At 34.8% G+C, this 27,262-nt stretch overlaps 1 protein-coding gene across 10 annotated transcripts in view; it reads right to left on the minus strand.

The window, feature by feature from the left end:
- LOC131144364 (negative regulator of systemic acquired resistance SNI1) overlaps positions 1-26,705 on the minus strand; it is a 56,497-nt gene extending 29,792 nt beyond the window's left edge. For 3 of the 10 annotated variants that reach the window (XR_009133797.1, XR_009133791.1, XR_009133794.1), the window contains exons 1-12: positions 26,383-26,680; positions 26,089-26,155; positions 9,325-9,418; positions 9,148-9,231; positions 8,950-9,036; positions 7,758-7,829; positions 7,425-7,506; positions 7,275-7,324; positions 4,454-4,654; positions 4,310-4,380; positions 4,144-4,213; positions 3,630-3,695 (exon numbers count right to left, since the gene is read on the minus strand). Coding sequence is in view for 2 of the 10 variants with exons in the window: in XM_058092963.1 (XP_057948946.1) it covers positions 3,630-3,695; positions 4,144-4,213; positions 4,310-4,380; positions 4,454-4,654; positions 7,275-7,324; positions 7,425-7,506; positions 7,758-7,829; positions 8,950-9,036; positions 9,148-9,231; positions 9,325-9,418; positions 26,089-26,155; positions 26,383-26,479 (1,041 nt within the window). In the remaining 8 variants the exon portion in view is untranslated. Of the gene's footprint in view, positions 1-3,629; positions 3,696-4,143; positions 4,214-4,309; positions 4,381-4,453; positions 4,655-7,274; positions 7,325-7,424; positions 7,507-7,757; positions 7,830-8,949; positions 9,037-9,147; positions 9,232-9,324; positions 9,419-26,088; positions 26,156-26,382 lie in introns of all 10 variants that reach the window. The other 7 variants (XR_009133793.1, XR_009133792.1, XM_058092963.1 and 4 more) reach the window with 4 other exon arrangements.
- Positions 26,706-27,262: the final 557 nt, after the last annotated feature.

A 27,262-nucleotide genomic window follows, 5' to 3' on the forward strand; every position in this document is an offset into this window, starting at 1 on the left:
ATATAATTTGTTGGTGATGCCATTTTGGGCGACGACATTCTGCACCTTGATGAACCAGGTATTTCATGAGAACCTCAACAAATTTGTCGTGGTATACCGAGATGATAGTTGTCCATAGTTCCACTCCAAAGGAACATAAAGGGCATCTATGAAAGTTATTTGATAGGTCGAAGGAGAACAACTTGTATATAAAGAAAGAGAAGGGCTGTTTCATTTAGCAAAGCATCAAATTACTTGATCATGTGATCGAACAAGGTTATATCATAATGATGCAGGGAAGGCCAATTAGTATATCCTAACAGTAGTGAAGGAGCTGCATTCCTTTCTTGGGCTTGCCAATTATTACAAAACTTTTGAGGAGGGGTATTCGAGGAAAACTGCTCCGTTAAGAAAACTGTTAAATATAAGGGTCAACAGTGGAACTGGACAGAGAAGTGATATGGAGCCTTTGACAACTTGAAGGATGCCATGATGAGAGACTTGAAACTTGCTATTTTGGACATCATGAAACCCTTCGAGGAAAAGACAGATGCATCAGACTATGCCTCTGGAGGAATCTTTTTACAAAAAGGAGATCCTATTGTGCATGAGAGTCATAAGCTTAGTAAAACTATATGGAAGTACCCAACTCAAGAGAAGGAGATGCTAGTGGTGATTCATTATCTCTGCAAGTGGTGACATTACCTACTTGGGTTTGTGGTGAAAATAAATAACCTGGTTGTCCGTCCCTTCTTTATACAGCCAAAACTATCACCCAAGGAGAGTTGTTGGCAAGAATTCCTAGTGGAGTTTAATTTCTTGTTTAAGCACAAGACAGAGAGGATGAACCAAGTTGTAGATGCGTTAAGCAAGAAGGTCGAGCTAGTGACCCTTACTGTTGCGTGAGGGTCTTGAAACCATTACACACCGCTATAATGCTAGTGAAAAAATTCATATCCTTAGTAGCTGCTAACACTGTGTAATTACTGCCACAAAACTGTCAAATAAAATAAATATATTTTCTAATTTTTCTTCTTATTTTTCTATTTTTGTTCGGTAAATCAATAAAAATAAATAAATTAGGTGCCCCTAGGATATGTGCCCCTGTCCAATAAAATGGTGCTGCATAAGCTAGTGTCATTGCTTACACGACTCCATTTCATTGGGTGGGGCCAAATGCCCGTAAAGCGTGTAACTATTTCTCAAATCAATCTCAATTCGCTATGTGAAGAGAAGGATGAAAAAATTATAATGAGGACGGCATTGATCCATATTGTTTTTTTTTTTTTTCGTATTCATAAGAGATATATTAATTATTTAATTAAAAATTTGATTATAACAGTTTTTGTTAAAAAAAAATTATTTTATTTGTTAATATTAGTAATTTGACATTTCTCTTCTATATTGTTCAACTTCAACCTTCTTTTTTCTTTTCCCTTTTCAAGTTGCTAATAATTCTTTTTTTTAATGATAAGTCATAAGGTTATAACACTATAATTCCATTGCTTAGTTTTATATAATAACATCTTCGAGTAAGTTTATTATATTTTTAAGACTTGAACAAATAGAATAATGGAGTTTATTTAATTTATTGTATGTTTGCTTCATAGGCTAATGGTGTATATCATATAACAAACCTAATATATTTTTATTTCACTAAGTGTGCATTTGGTTCAGTACCTAAGGTTATAAGACTAAACTAAACTAAATTGAGGTTATAAGACTAAACTAAACTAAATTGGACTAAACTGGCTATGATCATTATCCTATTCCATGTTTGAACCAGGACACCCACTGGATAGGCTAACCATTCAAGAGACCAAAATATCCTTTAACAAAAAGATATATAAATCTAAATTTTTCTCTCTTAAAATTTTTAAAATGACAAAAATATGTATTAATATGATATTTTCTTTAAGGTTTTTGGATCATATAATCCACAAAAAGCTCTAAATTATGAGAAATTTTGAAGCCACGATTTGATAAAATCTGAGCTTCCATTTGGATACCTGCATTTAACAAACACATACACAAATTTCAAAAAAAAAAAAAAATGCAGACAAAACGAGTAAAGGTGACCCCTTTGTTGATTACTACCTCATCAAAACCTCAACATCCCCACTTAAGCACACAAAACCACTCTTAATTCATGAAACAAGCCAGTCAATTCATCATATATTGATATCCACAACATCTCACAATCGATCTTGAAAATATGGAAAACATGGTCCTCGCCCTCCACCCCAACACCTCCACATTACACCTTCCACTCTCTTATAAAATCCTTCTCCGCTACAAACGCCTCGCCCCTCCCCCCCCCCCCCCCCCAATCCTCCAATCAGGATCTGCCGCTAGGTTTATCCATGGGGTTGTCACTCATTCTTGTCCTTAAACATATGAACCACCATATATTCTCCGCCATAGCTCTCCTCCAATCCTCCCCTTGGCTTTGCCCCCACCAGCTTTGTCCCAAAAAACTTTAGATGAACCAAAACAACCCCAAAGATCTTAATCCTGTCAGTTTTTCACACCCCACCCAAATAACCATCCAATGGGAAATGTTGGCTTCAACACGGTCTCTGGCAAGGAACACACGCTTAAAATCAGTGAAATCATTGAGCCAAGGTTTTGATATGATGTGATTGGTGTGTGAAGTGACTTGGTGGAGGCCGACCCACATGTATTTGTAGGCATGATCTTAAATTTTCATGAAATTGTAAAAATTTCCGATTTCCGTCACCTTTGAAATTGAAATGACGGGTGATTTCCATCTTACATAATTCCTATCAAAATGTCAATGAATCATCTAAAATTTATCAAAATCTCAAAATTTTAGCAAAATTTGTCAAAATCTAACTATGGAATGAAATTTCCTCGTAATTCAAATGAGAGATTTAGGAGTGAAATTGAAATTTATCTCTCAATTCAATTTATTTTTTTATTTAAACAAAAGATTATTACGAGGGCTTTTGAAATTATATAAAAAATAAAAAAATAAACTTACAACAACATTAAAGGGGCTTATGAAAGTTCAAGTTAGGCCAATGATTGAAGGGCTTGACTGGAGTATTAAGGAAGGAATAAAAAAAGGTTGTTTGAACTCAACAAAGTTAAGATGGAAGTGTTTGAGATGAAGAGGGATAAGGCTCCAAGCCCTGATGGTTTCACAATCATTTTTTTTCCAAAATAGTGATTGAGGAAGATATTACAAGGTTTTCACTAATTACATGGTAATGAAATGGTTGGGAAGAGAGTGAATTCTACTTTAATTGCTCTTATTCCTGAGGAATTGCTCCTAGAAGGTGAAAGACTAATAGTTGTGTTACCAATTTTCCGAAAAGATTTGACTAAGCTACTATTTATTTTGTTGAGAGAGGTTTTGGGAGATATGGAGAACATGGTGCATAGCTCTTTCATTCAGGATAGTTTGATTCTTGATATGATGGTTGCTAATAGAGAACTGGCATTTTCTCTAACAAAATAATCGTAACTAAAGAATTCTATTAAGAGGTAAGTTAATTGTTCATATGCAGAAGTTCAAGAGGCAAACACTGCAGCCAAAAGCAGTTAGAACAATTTATATGAAAGGAGTTCCAAAGACTGATTGGAAACTAAATACATTCATTAAACACCACATTAAACTGACTTACCTTTGCTATGTATTTTGAAAAATACTGCAACACTATTTCCAGCTTCCATTTGGGTTCATGAAAGGCCTGCAAAACATCCACAGGATTGGCCAGACACAATCTCTCATTAGCATGTCAAAATTGCCTAACTTTATCATGTGCTAAAATAAAAGGAATTTTGTCCAACAAAACTAAGGAGATACATATTGCTTTGCTAACGTCATTGTTTGGGATTCAGATAAATGCATTAATTTCCTAAACTAAATCACTAATCATAGAAGTCACAGAATGTCGATAAGCAATTGTAACAGTTCCGTCATTGTCAATACTCAAAAGCAACTACAGAGTTTGCTAGCAGTGTGATCAAGGCATTAAGTGGCACTGTTGCCCCTGGGCCTACGAAGGCGAAGGGCATCTCTAGGAAATGCCTTCTTTCTGCAGGCTAATGTATGCATATGTCAACATTGAGAGAGAGAGAGAGAGAGAGAGAGAGAGAGAGAGAGAGAGAGAGAGAGAGAGAGATTTAGTTGCCTACCAGAAAAAATGGGAAAAGAATATCTTTATTGTAAGTAATTTCATCTAGAATTATCTCTATCAGTGGTGTTCTGCAACAAATGCCAGTACTCTTATCTTCAGCATGATAACATTAACAACTAAACAAATAAGTACACAATTTTTAAAGCAGAAAAATGAGCTAATACCTCAGGCTGTCAGCTCTGGTAGTATGGCCATTCATGTTAGCTTTCTTCTTTGACATATCAAGCTCCATTATCTAAGGTTCAACAGTAATTATCTACTAAGATTTATTCACAGTATCCTCAAACAAAGTTGGTGATGAAGCTTACCATGACCAGAAGTCTCTGCGCTGCAATTGAAGTACAATTTCCTAGTTCAAGTAAAGCATTTACCACAGCAGAGTTACAATTTTCAAATGATCTTGATGAATCTTCTGAATATATTAGACCTTGACAGAATCGGCCATGAAGATAACACAAAACAGACAAACAATCCTTCACTAAGCCTTTGTAACTTATCCTCCTCAATCCCTGCACAATAAATCTGGTCTGAACACCACACAAATCAACAGAAAACAATGCTTCCTTGCAGCTGGAGCCAGAAACACTCGAATTTGGAGTAGAAGAAGAGAAAAATAAGAATCATGATGTCAAAAAATGTTTATTTACTGCAATGTTAAATATTAACCATGGAAGGGATGATAAAGGTTATGAGAGGACACATGGAGGATATGGATATGGAGACAAAAATGAGCCTAGGGAGATGATCTTAGACTTCGCCATTTCATATGATTTTATTACAATGAATACTTGCTTTAAGAAGAGAGAAGAACACTTAATAACCTTCAAAAGTGGACAAAATAAAAGTCAAATAGATTTTTTCTTAACTAAGAGGGTAGATCATTTATTGTGTAAAAATTGTAAAGTTGTCTCAAGGGAAACTTAATCACACAACATAGAGTTTTAGTGTTAGATATATGTATTAAAAAATGGAAGAGAAATGATAAAATAAGCTAGTGTAAGAAAACTAAGTGGTGGAACTTAAAGGGAGCATATATAATAAAATTTAAAGATGAAATGATCAAAAATGGCGATTGGACTATAAAGGATGGTGTAGACACAAACACTCTTTGGAATAGGAGAGTTAGCTCTATTATAAAGATAGCAAAAGAAATTTTAAGTGAATCAAGAGGAAGATTCTCGAAGAGCAAAGAAAGTTGATGGTGGGATCACGATGTTGAAAAAGCTATAAAAACAAAAAGAATTTGGTAAACATGGCAAAAATGTAGGGCATGCAAAACTATGAAAAGTATAAAGAGGCAAGAAAAGATTCAAAAAAAAGATCATTAGTAAACATAGATCATTTAATAATATGTATGCTAGATTATATATAAAATAAGGGAAAAGAGACATATTTAAACTTGCTAAAGCTAGAAAAAGAAAAAGTAAGGATTAGGTAATGTAAAATGTATGAAAAGTGAGGATAATATTGTCTTGGTTAAGGAAAAAGACATAAAAGAAAGATGACGAAATTATTTTAGTAAGTTATTTATTGAAAACCAAGTAAAAGGCTTAAACTTAGAATTTTGACAAATGTGGAAAGAACTAAAAATATGACATTTATTCACAAAATTAGAGTTAATGAAATTAAGTTTGCATAAAAAAAGATGAAAAATGGAAAAGTTGTAGGATTGTATAACATCCCAGTTGAAGTTTGGAAATGCATAGGTGATAATAGAACTATATGGTTAACTAATTTATTTAACACAATTATAAAAACTAAGAAAATGTTGGGGGAATGGAGGAAAAGCACTTTAATACCCATAAACAAAAATAAAAGAGATTCAAAATAGTAATAACTATCATGGAATTAAACTTATAAGTCATATATTGAAATTGCAGGAAAGGGTAGTTGAACAAAGACTAAAGCTGGAAACTAAGGTCTTAGAAAATCTATTTGATTTTATGCCCGAGAGATCTTCTACAGAAGTTATTTATCTTTTAAGAAGATTAATAGAAAAGTTTATTTGCATATGGTTTTTACTGACTTAGAGAGAGCTTGTGACGGAATACTTAGAGAAGTTCTATGGTGGGTTTTAAAAGAAAAAAAAAAAGCCAAGTAGGTATACTGATGTCATTGAGGATATGGATGATGAAGTAATGACTAGTGTTCGGACTATAGGTGAAGAGACTAGAGAATTTCCAATCATAATAGTTGTATATCAAGGATCTATTTTGAACCCTTATCTTTTTGCTTTAGTGATGGATCAACTGACTAGGAGTATCCAAAATAAGGTTCCATGGTGTGTTTTGTTTGCAAATGATATTCTCTTGATTGAGAAACAAGGGGTGAAGTAGAATCTAAGTTATAATTATAAGAGAAGCATTAGAATCTAGAGGCTTTAGGATAAGTAGAAATGTAGAAATAAGACAAAATATAAGAAATGTAATTTCAATAATAGGAGGAATATTGGAGACAAAGTTAAACTTGATAATGAAGAAATCAATAACACTAGTAGATTTCGATACATTGGATCTATTACGCAAGCTGAAGAAGAAATTGAAGAAGATATAATACACAAAATTAAATTAGGTTTGGGTAAAATGGAGAAGTGCTTCAAGTGTACTTTGTGATCATAGAATACCCTTAAAATTAACAGGGAAGTTTTATAAAACGACTATAAGACCAGCTATGCTATATGGATAAGAATGTTGGGTGACTAAGAAACAACATACACAAAAAGTAAAAGTTGTTAAGATGAGAATGCTTAGATGGATGAGTGGTGCAACCTTAAAAGATAATTTAAGAAATGAACATATTCATGGTAAGTCTGGCATAACTCCTATAGAAAATGAGATAAAGGAGGGACAACTCAAATAGTTTGGGCACTTGCAACATTAGGCCACACAGGCACCAGTAAGGAAGAGTTAATTAGTCACTATGAGGGGCAATAGAATAGGTAGGGTTGACTTAAAATAACTTGGAATGAAATAGTGAGTAAGGATTTTATAGCCCAGAATTTGTCGAATGAAATTGTCCAATTGGCAAAAAAAGATTCATGTAGTCGACCCCATCTAGTAGACTTGATTTTGTTGTTGTTGAAGTGATATGGGTCCACTAAATTCCAGGCTCTAGGAAAAAATGGCATACCAAAAGCATGTTGAGCAAGGATTCCTTCAAAACAGTCCAATTCATGCTTTCTGCACATACAACAATGAATCGCTTGAATCTAGAATACTGAGCAACTTGCATACTGCAAGATGTTAAGAGCAAAAGAGTAGTAAATCAGGATTGGCTTACCTTCATAAGTACTGTGACGAGGTAAAAAATCTCCTTCAAGAACATTAACAAGATATTGAAACAATAACATATTTCTCAGAAACTGCAAAAACACATAACTAAGAAATTAAAATATATATATTTTAGTGAAGCAAGATGACGTTAAAAAACTCTCGCATTCAACAACTTGCCTATCAGATAAAAACAGTAAATAATCAGATTAGTTATACCTAGAGCATCAGTATATGCCTCAAGAGAATAGAAAATTTACACACCAGGAACCAGAAATCCAAAAGTGAAATGCTAAGCAATGATCATGAGATAACATCAACAATTCAACATAAAATAACAAACCTTTGTGTCAAACACATGAAAGTCAGCTTCATTAGCCACCTCAGCAAGTTTTTGTATGAGTAGATTAAAACCCTGAAGTTCACAGAGAAACTTGAATAAAAGCTGAGATCATAGCACTTAAGCTAAAAAGCAAAATTCTACCCAAAAAAAAATCTCTATAAAATAATGTGAGATATCAGAATGTTATGCATATCTGCACCCACCCTTTCCATGAAGTGGGGGAAAAAAAGAAAAATAAAAAGAAGTTTACAAAGAGAAAATGATGCAAAAAATGAAGCTCACTTGCATGTTCATATGTAAAAATAATTTGGTATATATGTTGTGGGTATACATTCTTTTTTTACAACTGAGCCATTATTAAAAACATAACTACCCCTTGATCAGTTTACAATGACTTTTCCACATTTCCCAAAAAGTAAATATTAGATAAAATTTAATAAAAATCACAAAGTACCTAACTCACCAGATTTATCACTTGAAATAAGAGGAGGTACAAATGAAAGGAACAAATAGAATAGAAGAGTGAACAAAGGTTAGACATTCTCTACAGGTTGCTAAAGCTATGAAAGTGGTGAATAAGGAAGGTATAAGAAAAGATAGGGCCCACCTAATCCCTCTTGAAAACACTTCATTTGCAAACAAAAGCAGTACCTGACCTCCAACAAGATTTTTTTTTCTTTTTTTTTCTCAAAGTTACATTGAGTTGGGAAGAAACTTTTAGTGGTTACAAAAAGATTTTATTTCCCCTCAACAACTCCACTCCCTTTGGAACGCTTTGAAGTTTGAACACATGAAACTATGAAATTTGTCTTAACTATTTTCTTATCATCATATAACTTCTTCCATGCCGAATGGAGTGTTAATTTCTGTAACTAATCAAACCAATAGGTTGGGTACCACTCACCCATGCAGCAACACATAGTGACACTTGAAACCAATGTTGGACACACAATTCTGATACAAATGGTGCACATTCAGGTTTTTATAATCAATATGATTACTTCCTCTTGTTGTCTCTATTTTTCCCTTTGTAAATGAACTAATTAATCTCCTTTTTTATTTCTTGGTTGTCAACTTGTTAGTTCCTATTTTAACCATGTTGAGTTTGTTATTTTATAAACTGAAATTTCTCTCCTGAACTGCAAAAGTAAAACTAAAAACTGTAGTGGAGCTAAGACAGCAAATTTCTCACGTAGGAATCGAGTAGTCCTCCAGAATCTTTATTGGATGACTCCCTCTCACTGCAAGCATCCCAGCCAAATACAAGCGGTGACCAAGCCTGTTGGAATGTATGAATCATCATATTAGAAATATGAGTTACAAATTACCATGAATTGTATAGCTCAGTTCCAACTAACACAAATAACTAAAAAAAAGAAAAATGCATTACCTCTTTAACCACCACTAGTTCAGGTATAGTACTGCAGGAGGAATTAGGACTACTAACACAGGATAAATACACCCGTGGGTAATGCTATATTTAAAAAAGAAATACACACAAATGGAAAAAAGTTATGTCATCTGAACTTCTAAACATAAATTATTGAAAGAAAGCATAAGCATATACCTTCTCTAATTCATTCAAAAGCTGATAACTTGCCATAATTAATTCTAGAGACTTCCCATCCTTCATAATCTGAAAAATTGCTTCGTACATTTTGCTTTTCAACCAAAATTGCATTATCAGATATATTTGACAGAACCACATTAAAATAACACTTCAGGGAAATTTAAAGAAAATCGTTTTAGAAAGATCATAATGAGCAACTAAAAAGTAAATCAGCATTCTCTAAAAGAAGAGAAATTTAAATCACTTCTAAAGCAGATAAGCAAAAGCACAGACGTTCAGCAGAACCAGAGATTCCTGGTGGGGAATATAAAGATAAATGATAGAAATAGAGGAAAACAAAAAAAAAAAAAAGATAAAGAAAAATTACTTCACCGCCCTCATTGGCTATAGAATGTAAAAATCTATTCTAAATTTTCCTAAAGATTTTCTAAAAATTATTTTCTTCATAAGAGTGCTAATAAAAGGCGTGCATAGCTTTATTTTTGGAAGGAAAAATATATTTGGCTTTGCTATTTAAATATTACATAAAAATATCAATAATCAATTTCCAGGGAAATAGTAACCTCAATTTACTGATTTCTTCTACCACTTTTTTCTATCTTATTAATTTATTGATTTTAAACACACATGATGCCTGTTGCAATTCAATGACATATGCTCAATTTAAATGCAGTGACGATAGTGCATTTACATTCTCCAAATTAATATCCTGAACACTAACACGGTAATCTGCAGTTAGAGCAAGACAAGATCCTCCTGATCAACCAATTGAGAGCCTATAGAATCTCCTCAGATTTGACAGCTTAACTTGACAGAATTTGAGGATTCTGCCCAACATCTAATTGATTGCTATCCTATTGCTCATTAGTTGCTTATCCTAATGCTTATTATGTTTACCAAAAAAGTACAAGAACTTGTACTCAAGAGTCCTAGTTGCTTATCCTATTGCTCATTATGTTTCAATCTTCGCCTCATTACTATGCATTCCTATGTTTATATTTTGCCCTCTCTTGTGGAAGCACTTGCTAATTCTAGATGGAAGCATGTAATGGATGTAAAAGTTTGATACCTAGCCTACTCAAACGGTATGGAATTTGATGGATCTTCTTCTTGGTAAGAAGCTGGTTAGGTGTCATTGGATCAACACCATCAAAATATGTTCCCAATGGCTCAAACCACTTATGGCCCAAATGGTTGCCAAGAGGTGTACCCAAAAATTTGGTGTTGATTATCTTAAGATCTCTCTCAATTAAATCCTGTTCATATATTGATTTCATTAGTAGTTAATTTTGATTGATCCTTATATTGGTTGGATGTAAAGAGTGTCATTTTTTATAGGGATTTGTAGGAAGAGGTGTGCATGGAGCAATCATTAGGTATGTTGCTCCAGGGTAGAGTGATGAAGTATGTAAATGTCAAGGCCATTTGTGTTCTCAAGCAGTCCCTCGACCCTTGTTTGACAAATTTATATCCATTGCTCCTAAGATCATGTGGTTTATGCAAAATGAAGACAAGTGTGGTACTATTAGTTGTTTATGTTAATGATACCATCATTACTGGCAGTGACCCAGTGGTATTGCAAATGTCAAGCAATAACCTTAACCAAAATTTCAAATCAAAGACTTGGTTACTCTGTGTTGTTTTGTTGGCATTAAGTCTTACAGTGTAAGAAAGGGTTGAACCTGTCTTAGCAAAGTTACCTTTGTTGCTAAGTGAGACTAGTATATTGGGAGCTGGAGGATGCTATTTGTAGAATTCTCAAGTTTCTCAAGAGCTCACCCAGTAAAGGTTTGAAATATAAATGCAATAGAAATTGTGAGGCTGTGAGATACTCTCATGTAGATTGGGCTGGCCCCGAAGGTCTGTTGTACATTTGTGGATGGTAATCTTGTACTTGGCTAAAAAAGAAACAAACTACCATATGAGTTCCAGTGCTACAATAGAATGCCAAGTAATAGAATGTACTGTGTGTGGTCGGACTATTGAATTCTTTTATGTGAGAGATGGGCTTCTTGATGATGAAATCTATAAATATGTATTGTGATAATCAAGATACCATTTATATTGCTAATAACCCAGTGTTTCTCAAGTGGACAAAGCACATAGAAGTTGGCTATCATTTTGTAAGGGATGATGTGTTAAAGAAGGTTGTAAGGTGTCCATCTGGGAAATATGTGGATCGCTTATGAGATGTCTTCACTAATGCTTTATTTGAATTCACTCAGCCTAATTGTTGAAACAAGCTTGGGTCAAGTGATATTTATGCACCTCCGGCTTGGGTGGGGTATTAGATGGAAATATATTATTCTAGTAACCAGGTGGTGTGAGCAGGGGGATTCTTGTCCTTAATATCTTTTTCTTATTAATTATTAATATATAAAGAGGGCAGACCTGGAGCTATACGCATCTCTATAGCACTGCAGATTGCCGCCTCTCACCTATTTGTCTCTCTTATTCTTCCCTTCTCTTCTTCCTTGTCTTCCAATTTTCTAAATTTGTATAGAAAAGTTGGAAAACTTCTTTTTATTGTTTTCTAGATGTATATTTCTTAATGTAGTCTTTATAAAATTGAAAAAAAGATGTGATTTTGTAATTATTTAGAAATCTAGAAATGAAAAATGAAAAATATTTTGCGCACCTAAACAATTCTTTATTTTCCACCTTTCAATACAAATCTTGAAAAACTAAAAAATAAGCTGACATTTTTATAATTCTTTAGAAAATTAAAAATAGAAAATGAAAGCTATTCTCCAACTCTAAATAGGCGCTTAGCTTTCCATGTAAAAGAATATAGGGAAAAAGAGTTAGTGCCGGCAACATGCATCAAATGAGGAAAGAATAACATGAAAGAAGAATCCCCACAGGAGTCTATATATCAACTTCTTCTCTCTCACCAAGAACTAAGCACATTCAAGGAAAGAACAAGGTCATTCCTACTCATCATTTGGGTTTCTCACAAAATGAAAGTCTGCCACACTTCTACCAGAAAAGGAATTAGAAATTGGAATATCTTGAAGGGTTGATAAATGAAGTGACGAGGGTATGCTCGAGCAAAAGGAGCCTCACTATATCATGGCATGGGAAGATGGGTCCACACCATATGCGGGACATGATTGACGTCATACACACACACACACATGGAGCATATACCAAAGCAAAGGACACCATCTATGCACCTCAAAAAACTAAATGCATATGGTCTACGGTCCTAAAGATTTTATAATCATGACAATGAACATACACACATTGTGGGTGTTTACGAGGATCATATCCAAAGCTCAACGAAAACACAGTTCGATACAAAAAAGGAATTTCCTTGGGCATGATTTCATATAAATGCGAGAATGAATTCTTAGTCTTTGCAGTCATAATGTGTAATCAACAAGGCAAGAAAAAACCCTATCCGTTAGAAGAGAATAGGTTATTTCAGCAATTAGGTTGAGTAAGTCCTTAAGAATTTTATTATTATTAATATATAGGAGAGCAGACCTGTAGCTGTACGTAACTCTCCAGGATGCTGCCGCCTCCTCCTTTCTCTTACTTTCTTTTCTTCTTTTCTTATTTTCTTCTTTTCTTCTCTTCTTATCTCCTCCATCTCTAACTTTACAACATGGTATTAGAGCATTAATCGCCTCTAAATCTGATTTGACATAGCTGTTTCTTTAGGTACTCTGTTTTTCATTTTTTTTTTTTTTTTTTCCCTCTTATCTTCCCCTAATTAATTCTCAAATCTGATTTTCTGATTGGTTTGCAAATCACTTAGAGACTCTTTTTCATCATAGTTTGGCTGTGCAGTATCCTTGATAGGATGCTGTCTGTTTGTGGTGGTTTGGGATGTGAAGCTGCTATGCTCTATATTGGGTATATTTCCTGCACTGTTCTGCTCTTTTGGCTGGTGTTGGCGTGATGAAGTTGTTTTAATTTTACTTGTTCATGCTTGCTCACAATCTTGTTTCAGTTGTGGGCGGTTTCAGTTGGTGTTCAATGATTTTGCACTTTCTTCTAGTCGCTGCCTGCAACAAATCCTGCAGCTGCTGTGTTACCATGTACTTTATTAAATGTCCATTGTGCTTGCGTCTGCTGCCTGATTCTCCAAATTGATGTATTATTCATTCTATATTCTAGTGTGTGCTGATGATAGTGTTTAGGGGGTGGTTTTGATGGCCTCCATAGAGAGAGTATCAGCTGATAATGTCAATGTACAGATCACAGCCATAAAATTGATAGGGTCCTCCAACTACCTGTTGTGGTCTTAGGCAGTGTGTGTGTGTGTATGTTAACACGAAAGGGAAGTCCAAGTATTTGTTGCATTGTCCTCCATCTCCAGATTCCAAAGGTTATGAAGATTGGATGAAAGAGAATGATATATTGCTTGTGTGGTTATGGAATAACATGGAGCATAAATTGTTGCTAATGTGATGTTTCATAGAACAGCCAAGGCTGTATGAGATGATCTTGGTGAAAGCTTCTCTCGAGATAAAAATCAAACTTGTATTTTTTATCTAAATGAAAAGTTCTTCAAATATGACCAAGAAGGTGGGCCCATTAGTGAGTATTATAGCACTTTGAAGGGTATGGGGAGGCGCAAAACATTTATCAACCACTTAGTTCCAACATTGAGATGATTAAGAGGAAAAGGGCAGATTATTTGGCTGCCAAATTTTTACCTAGGTTGAGTTCTGAGCTGCAACCCATCAGCGATCAAATTCTTGCTAGTGAATCCATACCATCCATGAAGGAAGCATATGTTAGAACCCATGGATCACCAAAGATGGCTCTCAATCTTCTCCCCAAGCTTCTTCTTGTGATAGTTCAGCCATGTTTAGCACCACTTCCAACCATAGAAAGGGAGTGTTGGAGGACGAGGACGTTTGGAAGGTAGAGGTAGTGTATCTAGATGAGGAGCCCGCTGTGCCAATTCTTGCATTTGCACACATTGTAGCAAGCAAAACCATACTATAGATTGCTCTTGGGGTCTCCATAGGAAACCAACTTGGGCTAATAAGTCTATTGTTGAAGATGACTCCATTGTTGAAAGTTCAAGTGCACCTATCCACTCCACTAGGGAGTTGAGTACATCATATACTATGTCCCGAGAAGAGAATCTTGTCCACATGGTTCAACAACTCCAAACTCATTGTTCTACATCTAATCCTACCATGGCTCATTCAAGTACAACTAGGCTTCTTGCCTCTTCGTCCTCTTCACCCTAGATTATAGATTCTAGTGCCTCCTCCCATATGACATTTAGTCCTAATTTATTTCAGTCCATGAACCCAACACTTTACACTCTAATGTTCATCTTATTGATGGTCCAGTGACACCAGTTTTCAATTGTGGCAATATTCTCTCCTTTCCTTCTATGCCTATTTCCTTTATCTTATATGTGCCTAAATTTCCCTTAAACCTATTATTACTTAATCAACTAATGAAATCTAACTGTTTTGTAACCTTCTTTCCTTTTCATTGTGTTATTCGAGATCTCCAGATAAAGAAGAGGATTGGTGGAGGGGATAAGAAGGATAAGTTGCACTATTTTGATGGTGGTGGTCGATCCAATTCTTGTCATACCACTTCCTCAATTTTTACTCATGGTGCTTCTCTTGATTAATGGCATTCTTGTTTGGTTCATCCATCCCTTCAGAAAATACAAGAAGTTTTTCCAATGTCCAAGTATGGTTCTTGTTTTAAGTGCACTCCATGTGAGTTGGGAAAGCATTTTTCGTCTCCTAGTAAATTGTTGTTTTCGTTTATTCATTCTAATATATGGGACCCATGCAAAGTCAAGAATTTGATTGGTCACCAGCATTCCAAATCGTGTCTATACTACTAAAAAATGATGAAGAAGAAATAAATAAGGGACGAAGAAATTATTAAGGGGGTTAGCAATGTTTCTATGAAAGGCTCTATTGAATCTCTCCCCACCCACCCCCCAAAGGAAAAAGGAACTTCTTGTCCCTTTCACAATAGAAGAGATGACATAGGCTACAATCTATGAATGGAAAAATATCTAGCAGTAAAGGTGGTAGAAAAATATCTACATATGTGTGAGCCCTGAACCTCCTAGGTTTGATTGACTTTATAGCATAGAGTGGGGCTAAAGTGGTTTGGACAAACCATATCACATGGGTGGCATAAAATGTTCCACGTGAATTGGTCATAATTCTAAAGTTTTAATAATTTGACAGGTTAATTGCTTAGTTTGTATGTTATAGTAATAATAATGCAAACCAACATATACTATTAATAATTTGACAAGTTAACATGGTATCTTATTATTATTGTTGTTGTTGTTGTCGTTGTTGCTATTGTCGTTGTTTTTGTAGTCGTTGTTGTTGTTGCATTTGTTATTGTTGTCGTGGTGTTGTTGTTTTTGTTAAGCTTTCTATAAGGGTGCAAGTGTACCATGCCAATGAAATTTCAAGAAGTGAAATGTAATAATTTGCTCAACCCACATTGATATTATGTAATTTATGTTCAAACTGACTATTACGGAATGTGGGCAGCTCCTACGGGAATTGAGGGAGTCAACCCCCCGCAAGGGTGAAGTCTCAATGCGATAGATCCTATGAGAATGAAGGAGTCAGCCCCCCACAAGAGAAGAACCTACATGAACAAGTCCTTCGAGAATTGAGGGACTCAATCCCCCATAAAAGCAGAGTCCTCATGCTCATAGTCTCTACGAGGCTCGTTTCCCCCCACCCCCTAACCCCCTCATGAGAGTGGAGTCCCTACATGCACAATCCGCGCTAAGTTAACTTCCCGCAAGAGCAAAGCCCCACATGCAAAATCTCAGTGAGAACTAGCTCTACAAAAACCAACCCCCAGAACTAATCTTTGCACTTACAAAATCATTCTCTTTTCCTTCTTTTTTTCACATTAAAGTAAAAAATTTTTAATCTTACCTTGGTTAGGAGTTGAAGGTGAGTTGATCTCCTCTATGCTCCTCACTCCTTTTTCTTTACTTTCCTAGGCTTTTACCTCTTTTGAGGTGAAGTGGTTGGAAGTAGAAGCATAGAGACCTCTCCTTACCCTTCCTAATGCCTTTTATATACTTGCTTATCTATATTTACTACAAAGTACTCTCTTTTGAGGTTAAGTGATTGGAAGTAGAACTATAGAGACCTCCAAACGCCTTTTATATACTTTATGGTCTATATTTCCTGCAATGCACTCTCCTTTTGGAAATTCAAAATTTACCCCACTTTTACTAAACTTCTCTACCATGCATCATTTACATAGTTGCATTTAACAAATTTTAATGCACGAGAATTTCTTCAAAGCATCTAAATAATTTCCCTTGTAGGGACTAAATGTAAATGCGTAGAATTATCCCTTTGCCCTAGACTATTGAATTGATCAATGTCAAACTCGCATGTGCATATTAATTAAATTAAGTATTAATTATAATATGTTTGCATTCTTGTACGAGGTCAATATCGGTGGTGCATGCCGAGATTGACTATAGAGACTGTGGCGGGGTCTCTTCCAATTATGATTTTGGTATGTTAAGGAGCTTTGGCTTGGACTCAAATCAAGGTTCACTAAAGGGGCCCTACCCCTTAGCATTTTTTTAAGTTGCTCAAAAGGTCTGCATGTAATTTGTGACACCTGTTCCCTTTTATTTCCTCTCCTTCTAACCATGTGCCATTACTGGATTCGCTAAAAAAAAAAAATCCATCTTTTCATTAATTGAGACATGACATGTCAATCTATTATTGGAAGATGACACCTCATAATAATTTATCTCTCCCATATATACACCCTCTGATTATTCTTCAAAGGAGATCTTTTTTAATTCAGAGGAAATCTTTTTTGGACATATGAACAATCAAGCTCTCTCTCTCTCTCTCTCTCTTCCTCCTCCCCCCCCCCCCCCCTTTTCTCTCTCTCCACTTTCGAATTCCCATTAGTTTAGGAATCCCTATAGACATCAAAATACCTTTACCTGCTATAATCCACACTTGAGTTTCTTGGGAATTGCCTGGTTCTCCTTTTTGAGCCCTCTCCAAAACGTCTATTACTTGTACACAACAAAGCTCTCCTCTCTTCTCAAGATTCCCCTCCACACTTATTCTTAATTTACCTACAAGTTCTTTAGAAATTCTGAAGAATGTGAGATAATGATTTTAAGAGTGCACAATTATTGATTCCTGAATACTAAATTATAGGAATACAAGTGGAAGGAATAATGTGTTCCAAGGTTGGAATAAAATCTAGGAAGGCAAGTTTTGGGTAAGGAATTTGACGCTACTTGTTATGATCTTCACCACCTACTTCCTTCATTTTGATTGATCAACATATCCATTTAGCAGTAAAGATCTTGTCATACTAAACCAAAGTACTTAGCTGTAGTGCATCATGGATAGGTGCATAGTTTCTATGTATGTTCTTAACCACTCCAATGAAAGTGAAAAATGGCTAATCCTTTAAAACTTGCATTGACCTATCACTTAAAAAAGATGCCCATTATGCATAACAATGTTCCGTTCTCTAGTATTGACCCTCTCACTTTCATTAGAATAGTTGAGTGCTTACTTTTATTGATTTTATTTTGCTTTGATCTGCTTAAACAATTGGCATGAATTTGAATGTTTATATATGATCTTCCTTTGGTTCCCATGAGTGTTGATTTGCGCAGATAGGGAGACTATTATCTCATGCAAGTAGCTCATACAATCAAGCAAAGGTTATTGTCAATGTACTAACATGGAATTTATTTATCATGAAATGTATCAAAGGCATAGGCTCAATTGAATAACCATTACAAAGTGGGAATGTTTCCAATCAGTTGTTCAACGTGTTTTCTAGGGGCATGTGACTTGATGTTCCTGTTACATGTAAGCACCTTGGTACTGACTTTATGCATCATTGTCCAGATTATTTGGAAGATTTTAATTTATCGGATTATGTGGTGGAAAAAAAAAACTTTCTTTTTTGCATACATTGTTGAATCACCACATCCTCCCTATTTTGGGAACTTGGCCTTCATGTGAGGATAATTCCCTATTTGATTGCCATACGGTCCATGTTCATATTTGAGCTTGTTATTGACAACATTGATAATTGTCTCCACTGGAATCATGTCCATCTTGATTCTCCATCAATAGTCATGCTAAATTTTTTTTATCAATATTGCAGCATGTTGGACTAGCAATCAATGACTACCTTTTTTGCTAAGCAATTGGAAAATGCAAGACACATTGAGATGGATCTCCAAATCCAAAAGTTGAGATAGTGTCATAGTGAAGGGTGAAAGAGGTAGTTGGATGGTGGTAGTCATGCTTGCACCTTCTCCCTTATGTTCGATGGGCCTCAACCTTTTCCTTGGTTCAGCAATTGATGGAGTTATAATGAGGAGTAAGAGTTTTCTCTAGAGGAATAAGGGTATAAACTGGATGATTTATATGTAGGATTAACACATGAGAAAAACGGAAAACATTGATGGACTCAAAATAGATTCATTAAGGAAGAGCTGACCCTAGATAAATAAGGAGTCCCCTAAAAAAAGGTGACTCCTCAAAAAAGGTGACTTTAGCATAGACATACTACAAGTATGGGGACCATAACATCTATCACATTTATGACTCATGAATTCTTGGGTATTTAACAGTATGTTTTTCCTTGCCATAATGTTTAAAAATGCGAGAATTTCCACGAACTCTCTTCTTAATACCCTTCAAACTTCCGCCTCATTCTCCAACCACTGCTAAACTATTATGGAAGAACCTCGAAAAGAGGATTGAGAGCCATCTGTGATGATGCATCAGGTTCAAGCATATGTTTCATTCATGGATGGTATGGATTCATTGACAGGAATCCAATACACCTGGGTTGAAGCTCGATCACCTAGGAAAAAAACTTTGCTGCCAAGAACTTTACTTGTTGCCTCTTAATCATCTAAATGTTGGAACTAACTAGTTAGCCCTTGAGTGCCATAATACTCACTGATGAATCTATATTCTTGATCAAATTTGAAAAACTTATAATATGGTAAAAAACACAGGTTTGATATTTATTGTATGAAAAGCTTTCACAAAGATCATCCCAGACAACCTTGTGAAACATCACGTTCACAGCAATTCATGGTTCCATGCTACCCATTAACCACACAAGCTGTGTGTCATTCTCTTCCATCCAGTCTCTGAAATTTTGGAGACTGGATATGGTAAAAACAGCAGATACTTGGGCTTCCTTTTTGCATTAATATGCACTCACACTGCTAGAGAACCCAAGAAGTTGGAGGATCCAGTCAGTTGGATGACTTTTATTTGCATGTTAAAGAGTATCAGCAGACTTCTCTATACAGGCCATCAGAAGTCAGAACAACCCCCAAAACACCACAATCCAGCACACAACACCACCAGCAAGGACTGCACAACAGAAACAGCAGGAACCACACACATCATAGGAATTAAAAGGAACAAAAAATTAGCTACAGGGCATTATGGCTGGTAGCAACTAGAAGTGAGTACAAACAAGAACAGGAAATAGAGTCATCAAACCCCAATCAGAAACCAACAAGCAACTGATACAAGATTGCAAGCAATCAATCACGAATACAGGCAGCATCAATACAACATCATCACACCCCAACCAGCCAATGGAACGTTAGAACAACAGCAGTAGTACAACAGAAGCAGTATGCAACTGCCTTCACATCAGCAAACCACCACAGACACACAGCATCTGACCCAGGATTGTACACAGCCGATCTAGGAGGAAGAATATTCCTAAATGACTCTCAAAACAAACATAAAATAAGATTTGAGAACTAACTAGGAAAATATAAGAGGGGGGGGGGGGGGGAGCGTCCAAAATCAACTCAGATAAATCAGATTTAGAGGAGCTTAATGCTCTAACACCATGATAGATATCTGAAATAAATTGAATATTCAACTAACAAAACACAGCAGTTAGGGTTAGAGGAGAAGTAGAGAGTCAAAGAGGTGAGAGGCGGTCGGAAGTCCAGGAGATATGCATACAGCTCTAGGTCTGTCTTCTTTATATATTAATATAGAATATGAAGAACTGAATACCCCAACTCACACCACTAATAGCTAAAATAATGTCTTCCCTTCTAAAAAAAGATGAAAGCTTCACTTGGACCGTAATTCTTAATAAAATCAATGCTAGTGACTTGCTTCAAAGGTGAAGACCAAATATGGTCCTATCATTGGATGTAATTGTCCTTCACTTTAGGAGTGTGGACACACACTTCTAAAATCATGTGTTCTTACATGATTCTTTGGCATGGGTTATTAAAATAATTTGTTTTTAGCTTGGTGAGAATTGGGTTTGTCCTTGATCCTTGGTGCTTTTGTGTTGTTAATTTTAGAGGCTTTGGAAGGAGGAAGGAGAGGAAAGCTTTGTGGTGATGCATAGTTCTTGGCCTTTCGCTATCATTTGATGTACTTGGTTTGAGAGGAATTCCAGAATAAGAGTTGTCACCTATCATCATTGAGTCTCAAGCCGAGTGATATTTCTTGCATCATATGGTGTTCTGCAAATGGCTATTAAATGTTTCACTAGGGCACTTGCAGAGGGATTGGAGTATTTTTATTCATGGTCTTAAATTTCCACGAAATTGTCAAAATTTCTATCGAAATTTCTGGTTTATGTCGACTATCAACCTCGAAATCGAAATGGCAGTTGATTTCCATCTTACATAATTTCCATTGAAATCTCAACGAATCATCTTAAATTTATCAAAATCTCGAAATTTTAGTGGAACTTGTCTAAATTTTAACTATACAATGAAATTTCCCAGGAATTCAAATGAGAGATTTAGGAGTGAAGTGAAATTTCTCTCACAAATGCTTTTGAAATTATATGAAAAAATAAACTTAGAGCAACACTTTATTTAACCATTCATGTCTAAATTATCATTATTTGTACAATAAATAATATTTAAATGATTTATGAATTTCTTTTTGTATTAACTCAACATGTTTAATTGTACATTATCTTATAAATATGTTTGATACACATACTATATTACAACTTTGCCACCTAATACACAACACATATGTATTTAACTTGGAATATATTAGTCCTTAAACATTTATTATATCTGTTAACCATTTCTAAAGTTTCACAGAGAATTCCATGCTTTACTACCAACCGTTATTTTTTCAAATCCAAATCAAAATTTCCGTCAAAATTTCCATACTTTTAGAGCTTCGAAAGTTGAGTCGAAATCAAAATTTAAGACCTTGCTTTTTTATTTGCTAGAGTTGTATTGTAATTTTTTTTTCTTTTGTTGTTTTTGTTAAAGCTTGATATACATTGTTGGCCCGCAACCTAATAGCTTAGGCTTTTAGGTAAAGTGGTAACCTAACATGGTATCAGAGCTAGTTACCAAAAGGACTTGGGTTCTAGTCTTGTTGCCCTTGTTTATGATGTGGTATTTACAAAATTATTGTATTCCCTATAATGGGTGATATTATCGTGTCTTTATATCCCCACGTGTTGTTGGGCTACACGTGCAGGGGAGTGTTAAAGTTTGATATACATTGTTGGCCCACAACCTAAAAGCTGAAGCTTTTAGGCAAAGTGGTAATCTAACAGTTTTCATTGTCTTGTTGAAGTTCTCCATGCGATCTTTCTTTTCTGTCATTCTATTTCTTTATTTTTCTCTCTATAATAAAAATATTTGTTTATCAAAATAAAAAAGGAAATGATATGATTGCACAAGGTGTAGACCTCGTCCTCTTCGTGCCACATTTTTGGATGCATGCTTAGTTTTGCTTCCTTTGCAACCTTTGAATTTTATTACCCATGTGGTTTACTTTTATGCAGAGCTATAATTTAAAATAGATTGTAAATAATACTACTGAATATTTGAACTTGAAATGATGAATTGGTGATCTTTAAAAAAAAAAAAATTATCATTAGATATTATTTATGCAGCAAGAATTTTGTTTTTAACTTATCTCAATATTTTTATAAAATCATGGTTGTGATGATGTTATCCGTTCACAAATTCTCAAAACATCACTCCTTATAAAACAATTTTGGATCATATTGAGCAAATTTGGGGACTGTAAGTTCTTTAGCATATAAGCTGTTTTCTTGCTTGGTTCAAATCACTAGAGCTTGGTATCATTTGTTTCAACTGTACAGGCCATGCATGGTGAAGTCACATATAGAAATGCAGCATTTTTGTGTTAATTTGAGATTTTATAATGTATATATTTTGGAGGCTCTGGGAAGTATATATGATGCCAGGTTTCAGATCCCATGTTCTTGCATTTGTAACAGAGGCAAGAGAGCCACTTGGACAGCCTAGGAAGGGCACAGTGGTCATACTAGATGGGTCTTTAAGGTTGTAAATTTTGATTTCGACTAAAATTTTAAAGCATCAGAAGTATTGAAATTTCATTGGAAATATTTATTTCAATGTCAATTTAGATTCCAATTTAAAAAATGATGGAAATTTGTAGTAAAATACGAAATTCTTTAATGAAACTTTAGAAATGGTTAATAGACACAATAATGCTAGCTTTAGAATTTAAATATTATAAATTAAATACATCAATGATGTGTGTAATATTGTGTATAAGGTGCAGAGCTGTAATATAATAATCATATTAAACATATTCAATTAATATAAATGAAGTTTATAAATCAGAAAAAATATTATTTATTTTACAAGATAAAGATAATTTAGACATAAAACTGATTTTTTTAATTGAATTCCAATGAGAAGTCTATGCATATGAGCTCACTTATGATCCATCCCATGATGAACCCACCGATGAGAAGGGCTGAAACCGTGCTATTGATGAACCGTACTCTGAACCAGTGGACATCATTGAATGGATACAAGGCATGAAGTAGTGGTTGATACTGAAAAGGGACCTAGCCGCATATAATATTGTTGTTAATATCTAAGTTTAATTTTTCATATAATTTTTAAAAACCTTTTTCATAATCTTTGGTTTGAATTTTTTTTTTTTTTAAATGATAAATTCAGAGAGAAATTTCACTTTGAATTTAATTCTCACTTTTGAATTTCAAGGATGTTTCATTCTATAGTTAAAATTTTGCTTATATTTTGAGATGTCAATAAATTTTGGATGATTTTCAGAAATCTCAACGGTAATTTTGAAAGACAGAAATTGATTGGCATTTGATTTCAAAGGTAATGGAAAGTGGAAATTTCTATGGAAATTTTGGCAAACTTGTGGAAATTTAAGGCCATGGGTCTTGGAAGGAACTAATGTGAACATAGATTAGATTATGGAGAAGTCATAGACATACTTTGAGTCTTGTAATAAACTTATAATGTTGTGGTGGATCCAGACACTTATTATGGCAGTGCTCACGAGCAACATATGATTTCAGACCTACGAATGATTACTCATGCATAAGCAAGAACATGACGGAAAGATTAAGGGAAACATGACCACCCCTTGTGTCGGCCCTAGAGATTACCCTTGGGTGGTAATGTCTCATACCAATTGGACTACCAAGGGATGTAAAACCTTCTTATGCCTATCTAGAGTAGTGTATGGTGTCATTTTCCCTAGCTCCAATTAGTGAGTGGTCAGTGGCAGTACATTAACACAAGGATCCTGCTATGGGGATGGGAGTTACCATCAGTGCTCATCAAATGTGAGTTCAACACACTCACCGTTCAAGTCATGGTTCCTCATTGTCCAGCTATTGTTTTGTGACTGGTTGTTGTAAGGGTGGAGCCTTAGCTTATGGTCAGCACCTTGCTAGATTTTCATTAAATAAGGATTCCCATGTAACACATTTTTATCCACAACTTAGCCACTAGAAGAGATAGGAGGCAGCAACTATTCATCAGCAATTAATACGGTTTTAGGATAAATAAAGCTTAATATTTGTGCTCATGAACCAAACAAAAATACAACCTTCAGTACCCATAATGGTCATTGCGAATTCCTATTGATGTCAATGGAATGACGGTATGCTAATAGTACCTTAACCTTCTAAAAATGACAACTTTTTTTGGTATATATTTTTTGCTGCATGGGCTGGGAGGGGGGCAATGGATACTAATTACCAAAGAAACAGCAGAAAACTAACAGGTCCTCTTCCTGCCTAACACTCGAAACGCATGCTAGAACCTGTGACTTCAGCCAAATGTGCATACGTCTATTTTGCTTATTGGTTATGTTCAATTGCATTTCAAAAACTAAGGTCACCTTTTGCATTTTTGTCCCAAGGAAGAGGTGTTGAACGAACTCAGTAAATGAAGACCATAGCTGAATGGTTAATGCCAACAAACATCCAAGTTTTGTAAGACATCCTTTGGCTGATGAGCTACTACTGTTAGTTCGTTCATGATCATGAAAAAATTAAACTACCCTGAGCAACATTGCAGCAAATAAATGCTTTCAAGTAGTAGAGTGCAACTGTTGATCTTTCATAAATTTAAAAATACTGAAAGAATCTTTGCCTATTGGCTTTAACAAGTCATTGTTGGTGAAAAGTGATACATCCAGTGTAGAAATAGGATTACTGCATGCAATCAAACCCCATTTTTCACTAGCAAATTTCTGTCTCAGCAACAACAAGGTTCATTCTGTATGACTCTGTACAATAGCAACAAGGTATGATGTGTATGGCCATGGTCTTAAATTTCCACAACATCGTCAAATTTTCAACTTTCCATCGCCCTCATAATCAAAATGGCAATCAATTTCTGTCTTACATAATTTCGGTCAAAATTTCAACAAATCATCCAAAATTTTTCAAGATCTTGAAATTTTAGAGTAACTTGTAAAAGTTTTTACTATATAATGAAATTTCCTCAAAAATCAAATGAGAGATTTAGATACAAAGAAATTTCTCTCTTAATTTATCTCATTTTCTTACTAGAACAAAAAGATTATTTGAAGGGTATTTGAAATTAAATGAAAAATTGAATTTACAACAACATTTTACTTAAAAATTTATGTCTAAATTATCTATATTTGTATAATAAACAATAATTAATTTTTTTATGAATTTCATTTATATTAACCAAATATGTCAATACACATTATCTTAGAATATGTTTCATATAAATTATATTACAACGGTTCCCCCTAATATGCAACATGGATGTATTTAATTTGTAATGTATTAGTCTTAAAACTTACATCAACTTAATTGTGAATTTAGGAGATCAGGACTGTGACCTGAAGATCCTTTATGATAATCTCACTCAAGAAGATACTATAATGTAACAAGCAGATATGCATTGAATGGGAACTCCAATTTGGTGAGTCATCTTACTAATTTTAAGTTGTCGCTGTGTAACTTGGAGGTCATGGGTTCAAGGCATGGAAACAGCCTCTTGCAAAAAATGCAAGGTAAGGCTGTGTAATATGGACTCATTATGGTCCGCCCCTTCCCCCAACCCCGCATATGCAGGAGCTTTGTGCACCGGGCTGCCCTTTAGCTAACTAATTTTAAGTTCAAGCTGTAGCAGTTGGCGCCAATTGTGGTTCAAGTATTTAAGCAACTCTATCATGGGGCGGAGGATTGGAACATTATCACATATCTAATTTAGAAACAGGATTTTCCTTCCGTTGTTCCATCTGTCCTCATTTTCTCCTTCATTTGATTTATCATTGTTTTAGGCCAGATAAAAGCATGTATGCGTGAAGCCAAACACACACACACTCGCGCATAATACCTAATATTCACAGACATGCACACATAATAAAAATAGATATATTTACAATTACCAAAGTATAAATAAATAATAAATTTACAGATAGAGGAAGGATATTAAAATACCTCGTCGGAGGAGTTCCACTTCCCGGAACAATCGACGAAGCGCGAACAGCTTCAAGAAAAGCGATCCCTGCACCGGAAGAGCGAGAAATTTTAAAATTTTAAATAAATCGCCGAGAGAACCACCCAAAAAAAAAAAAATTGATAGAATAAGTTCTGTCTCCATCCCTAAATTCCGTTAGCTTCCATTGAATTTTTCCAGAAATATCATTCCCGAGCAAAAAAATAAAATAAAATGAAACACAGGGCGGGTGAAAGAGTTCGGATTTTTAGCTTCAGACAATGAAGTGAACGTACTATCATCGTTATTGTCTTGAGTGTCTTTATCGCCGGATGCATCGAGGATCGCCAAGGTGTTCTCTTCGATCCCTCTGTTGGTTCTTCTGCAAGCCATTCTGATTATCTAGTTCGGTGAAACCCTAGCTTAACTCCTCTAGCGGGTGATAGTTGAAGAGGCAGAGCTGATGTTTCCTTTTCCCGCCAATATCCCTCACAGGCCGTTACTGCAGTTCGCCTCAATCCACGTCGTAAGAACTAAGAAGTTTGAATATACACCAGCGCAGCGTTTGTCAAATGAAAAATGCAATGAAGTGTTGTTCCCCATTCCTATTCTATAATATGAAAATGAAATGTTTCATATGTTATATATAGGTAGTTTTAAAATTAAAACTCATTTCCCTTGTTCTAAATATTTTTGAGTCAATAATAGGTCCCTATTAGACTAGGGTTCTTCAACTATAAATTAATTTCAAAATTAGTTTTCTTTCGTTTCTCAATTAAGTTTTGTTTTTAGAGTCTTGGTTCATTTCAAAATAGATCTTCCATTTTGAGTCTAAGTCCCAATTTTCATTTTAAAATCAAGTTTTTCTATTGATGCCACCCGTAATTACTTTTGTTAGTTTAGGTGTTATGTTAAGTCTTGAAATCCAAAAAATTTGAGTCCTTAATGCTAGTATTGAAAAATAATTTCTTTGATTCTATAGTTTTCAAAATTTAGTCCATTTACTAGAATTACATTTTCCAATTTTTGAGTCCAGAAATTATTAAGTTGAATCCTTCAAAATATTAAGTTGAAATTTTAGTTTATTAAGAGTTTTGAGTTTAGCCTTTTAATTGCCAGAGTGGTGTTAATTTTAAAAAGGGAAGTCTTAAAAGTCACATTTTGTTAACCGGCTGC

This window comes from Malania oleifera, chromosome 12, assembly GCF_029873635.1.
Source record: "Malania oleifera isolate guangnan ecotype guangnan chromosome 12, ASM2987363v1, whole genome shotgun sequence".
Classification (NCBI taxonomy): domain Eukaryota; kingdom Viridiplantae; phylum Streptophyta; class Magnoliopsida; order Santalales; family Ximeniaceae; genus Malania; species Malania oleifera.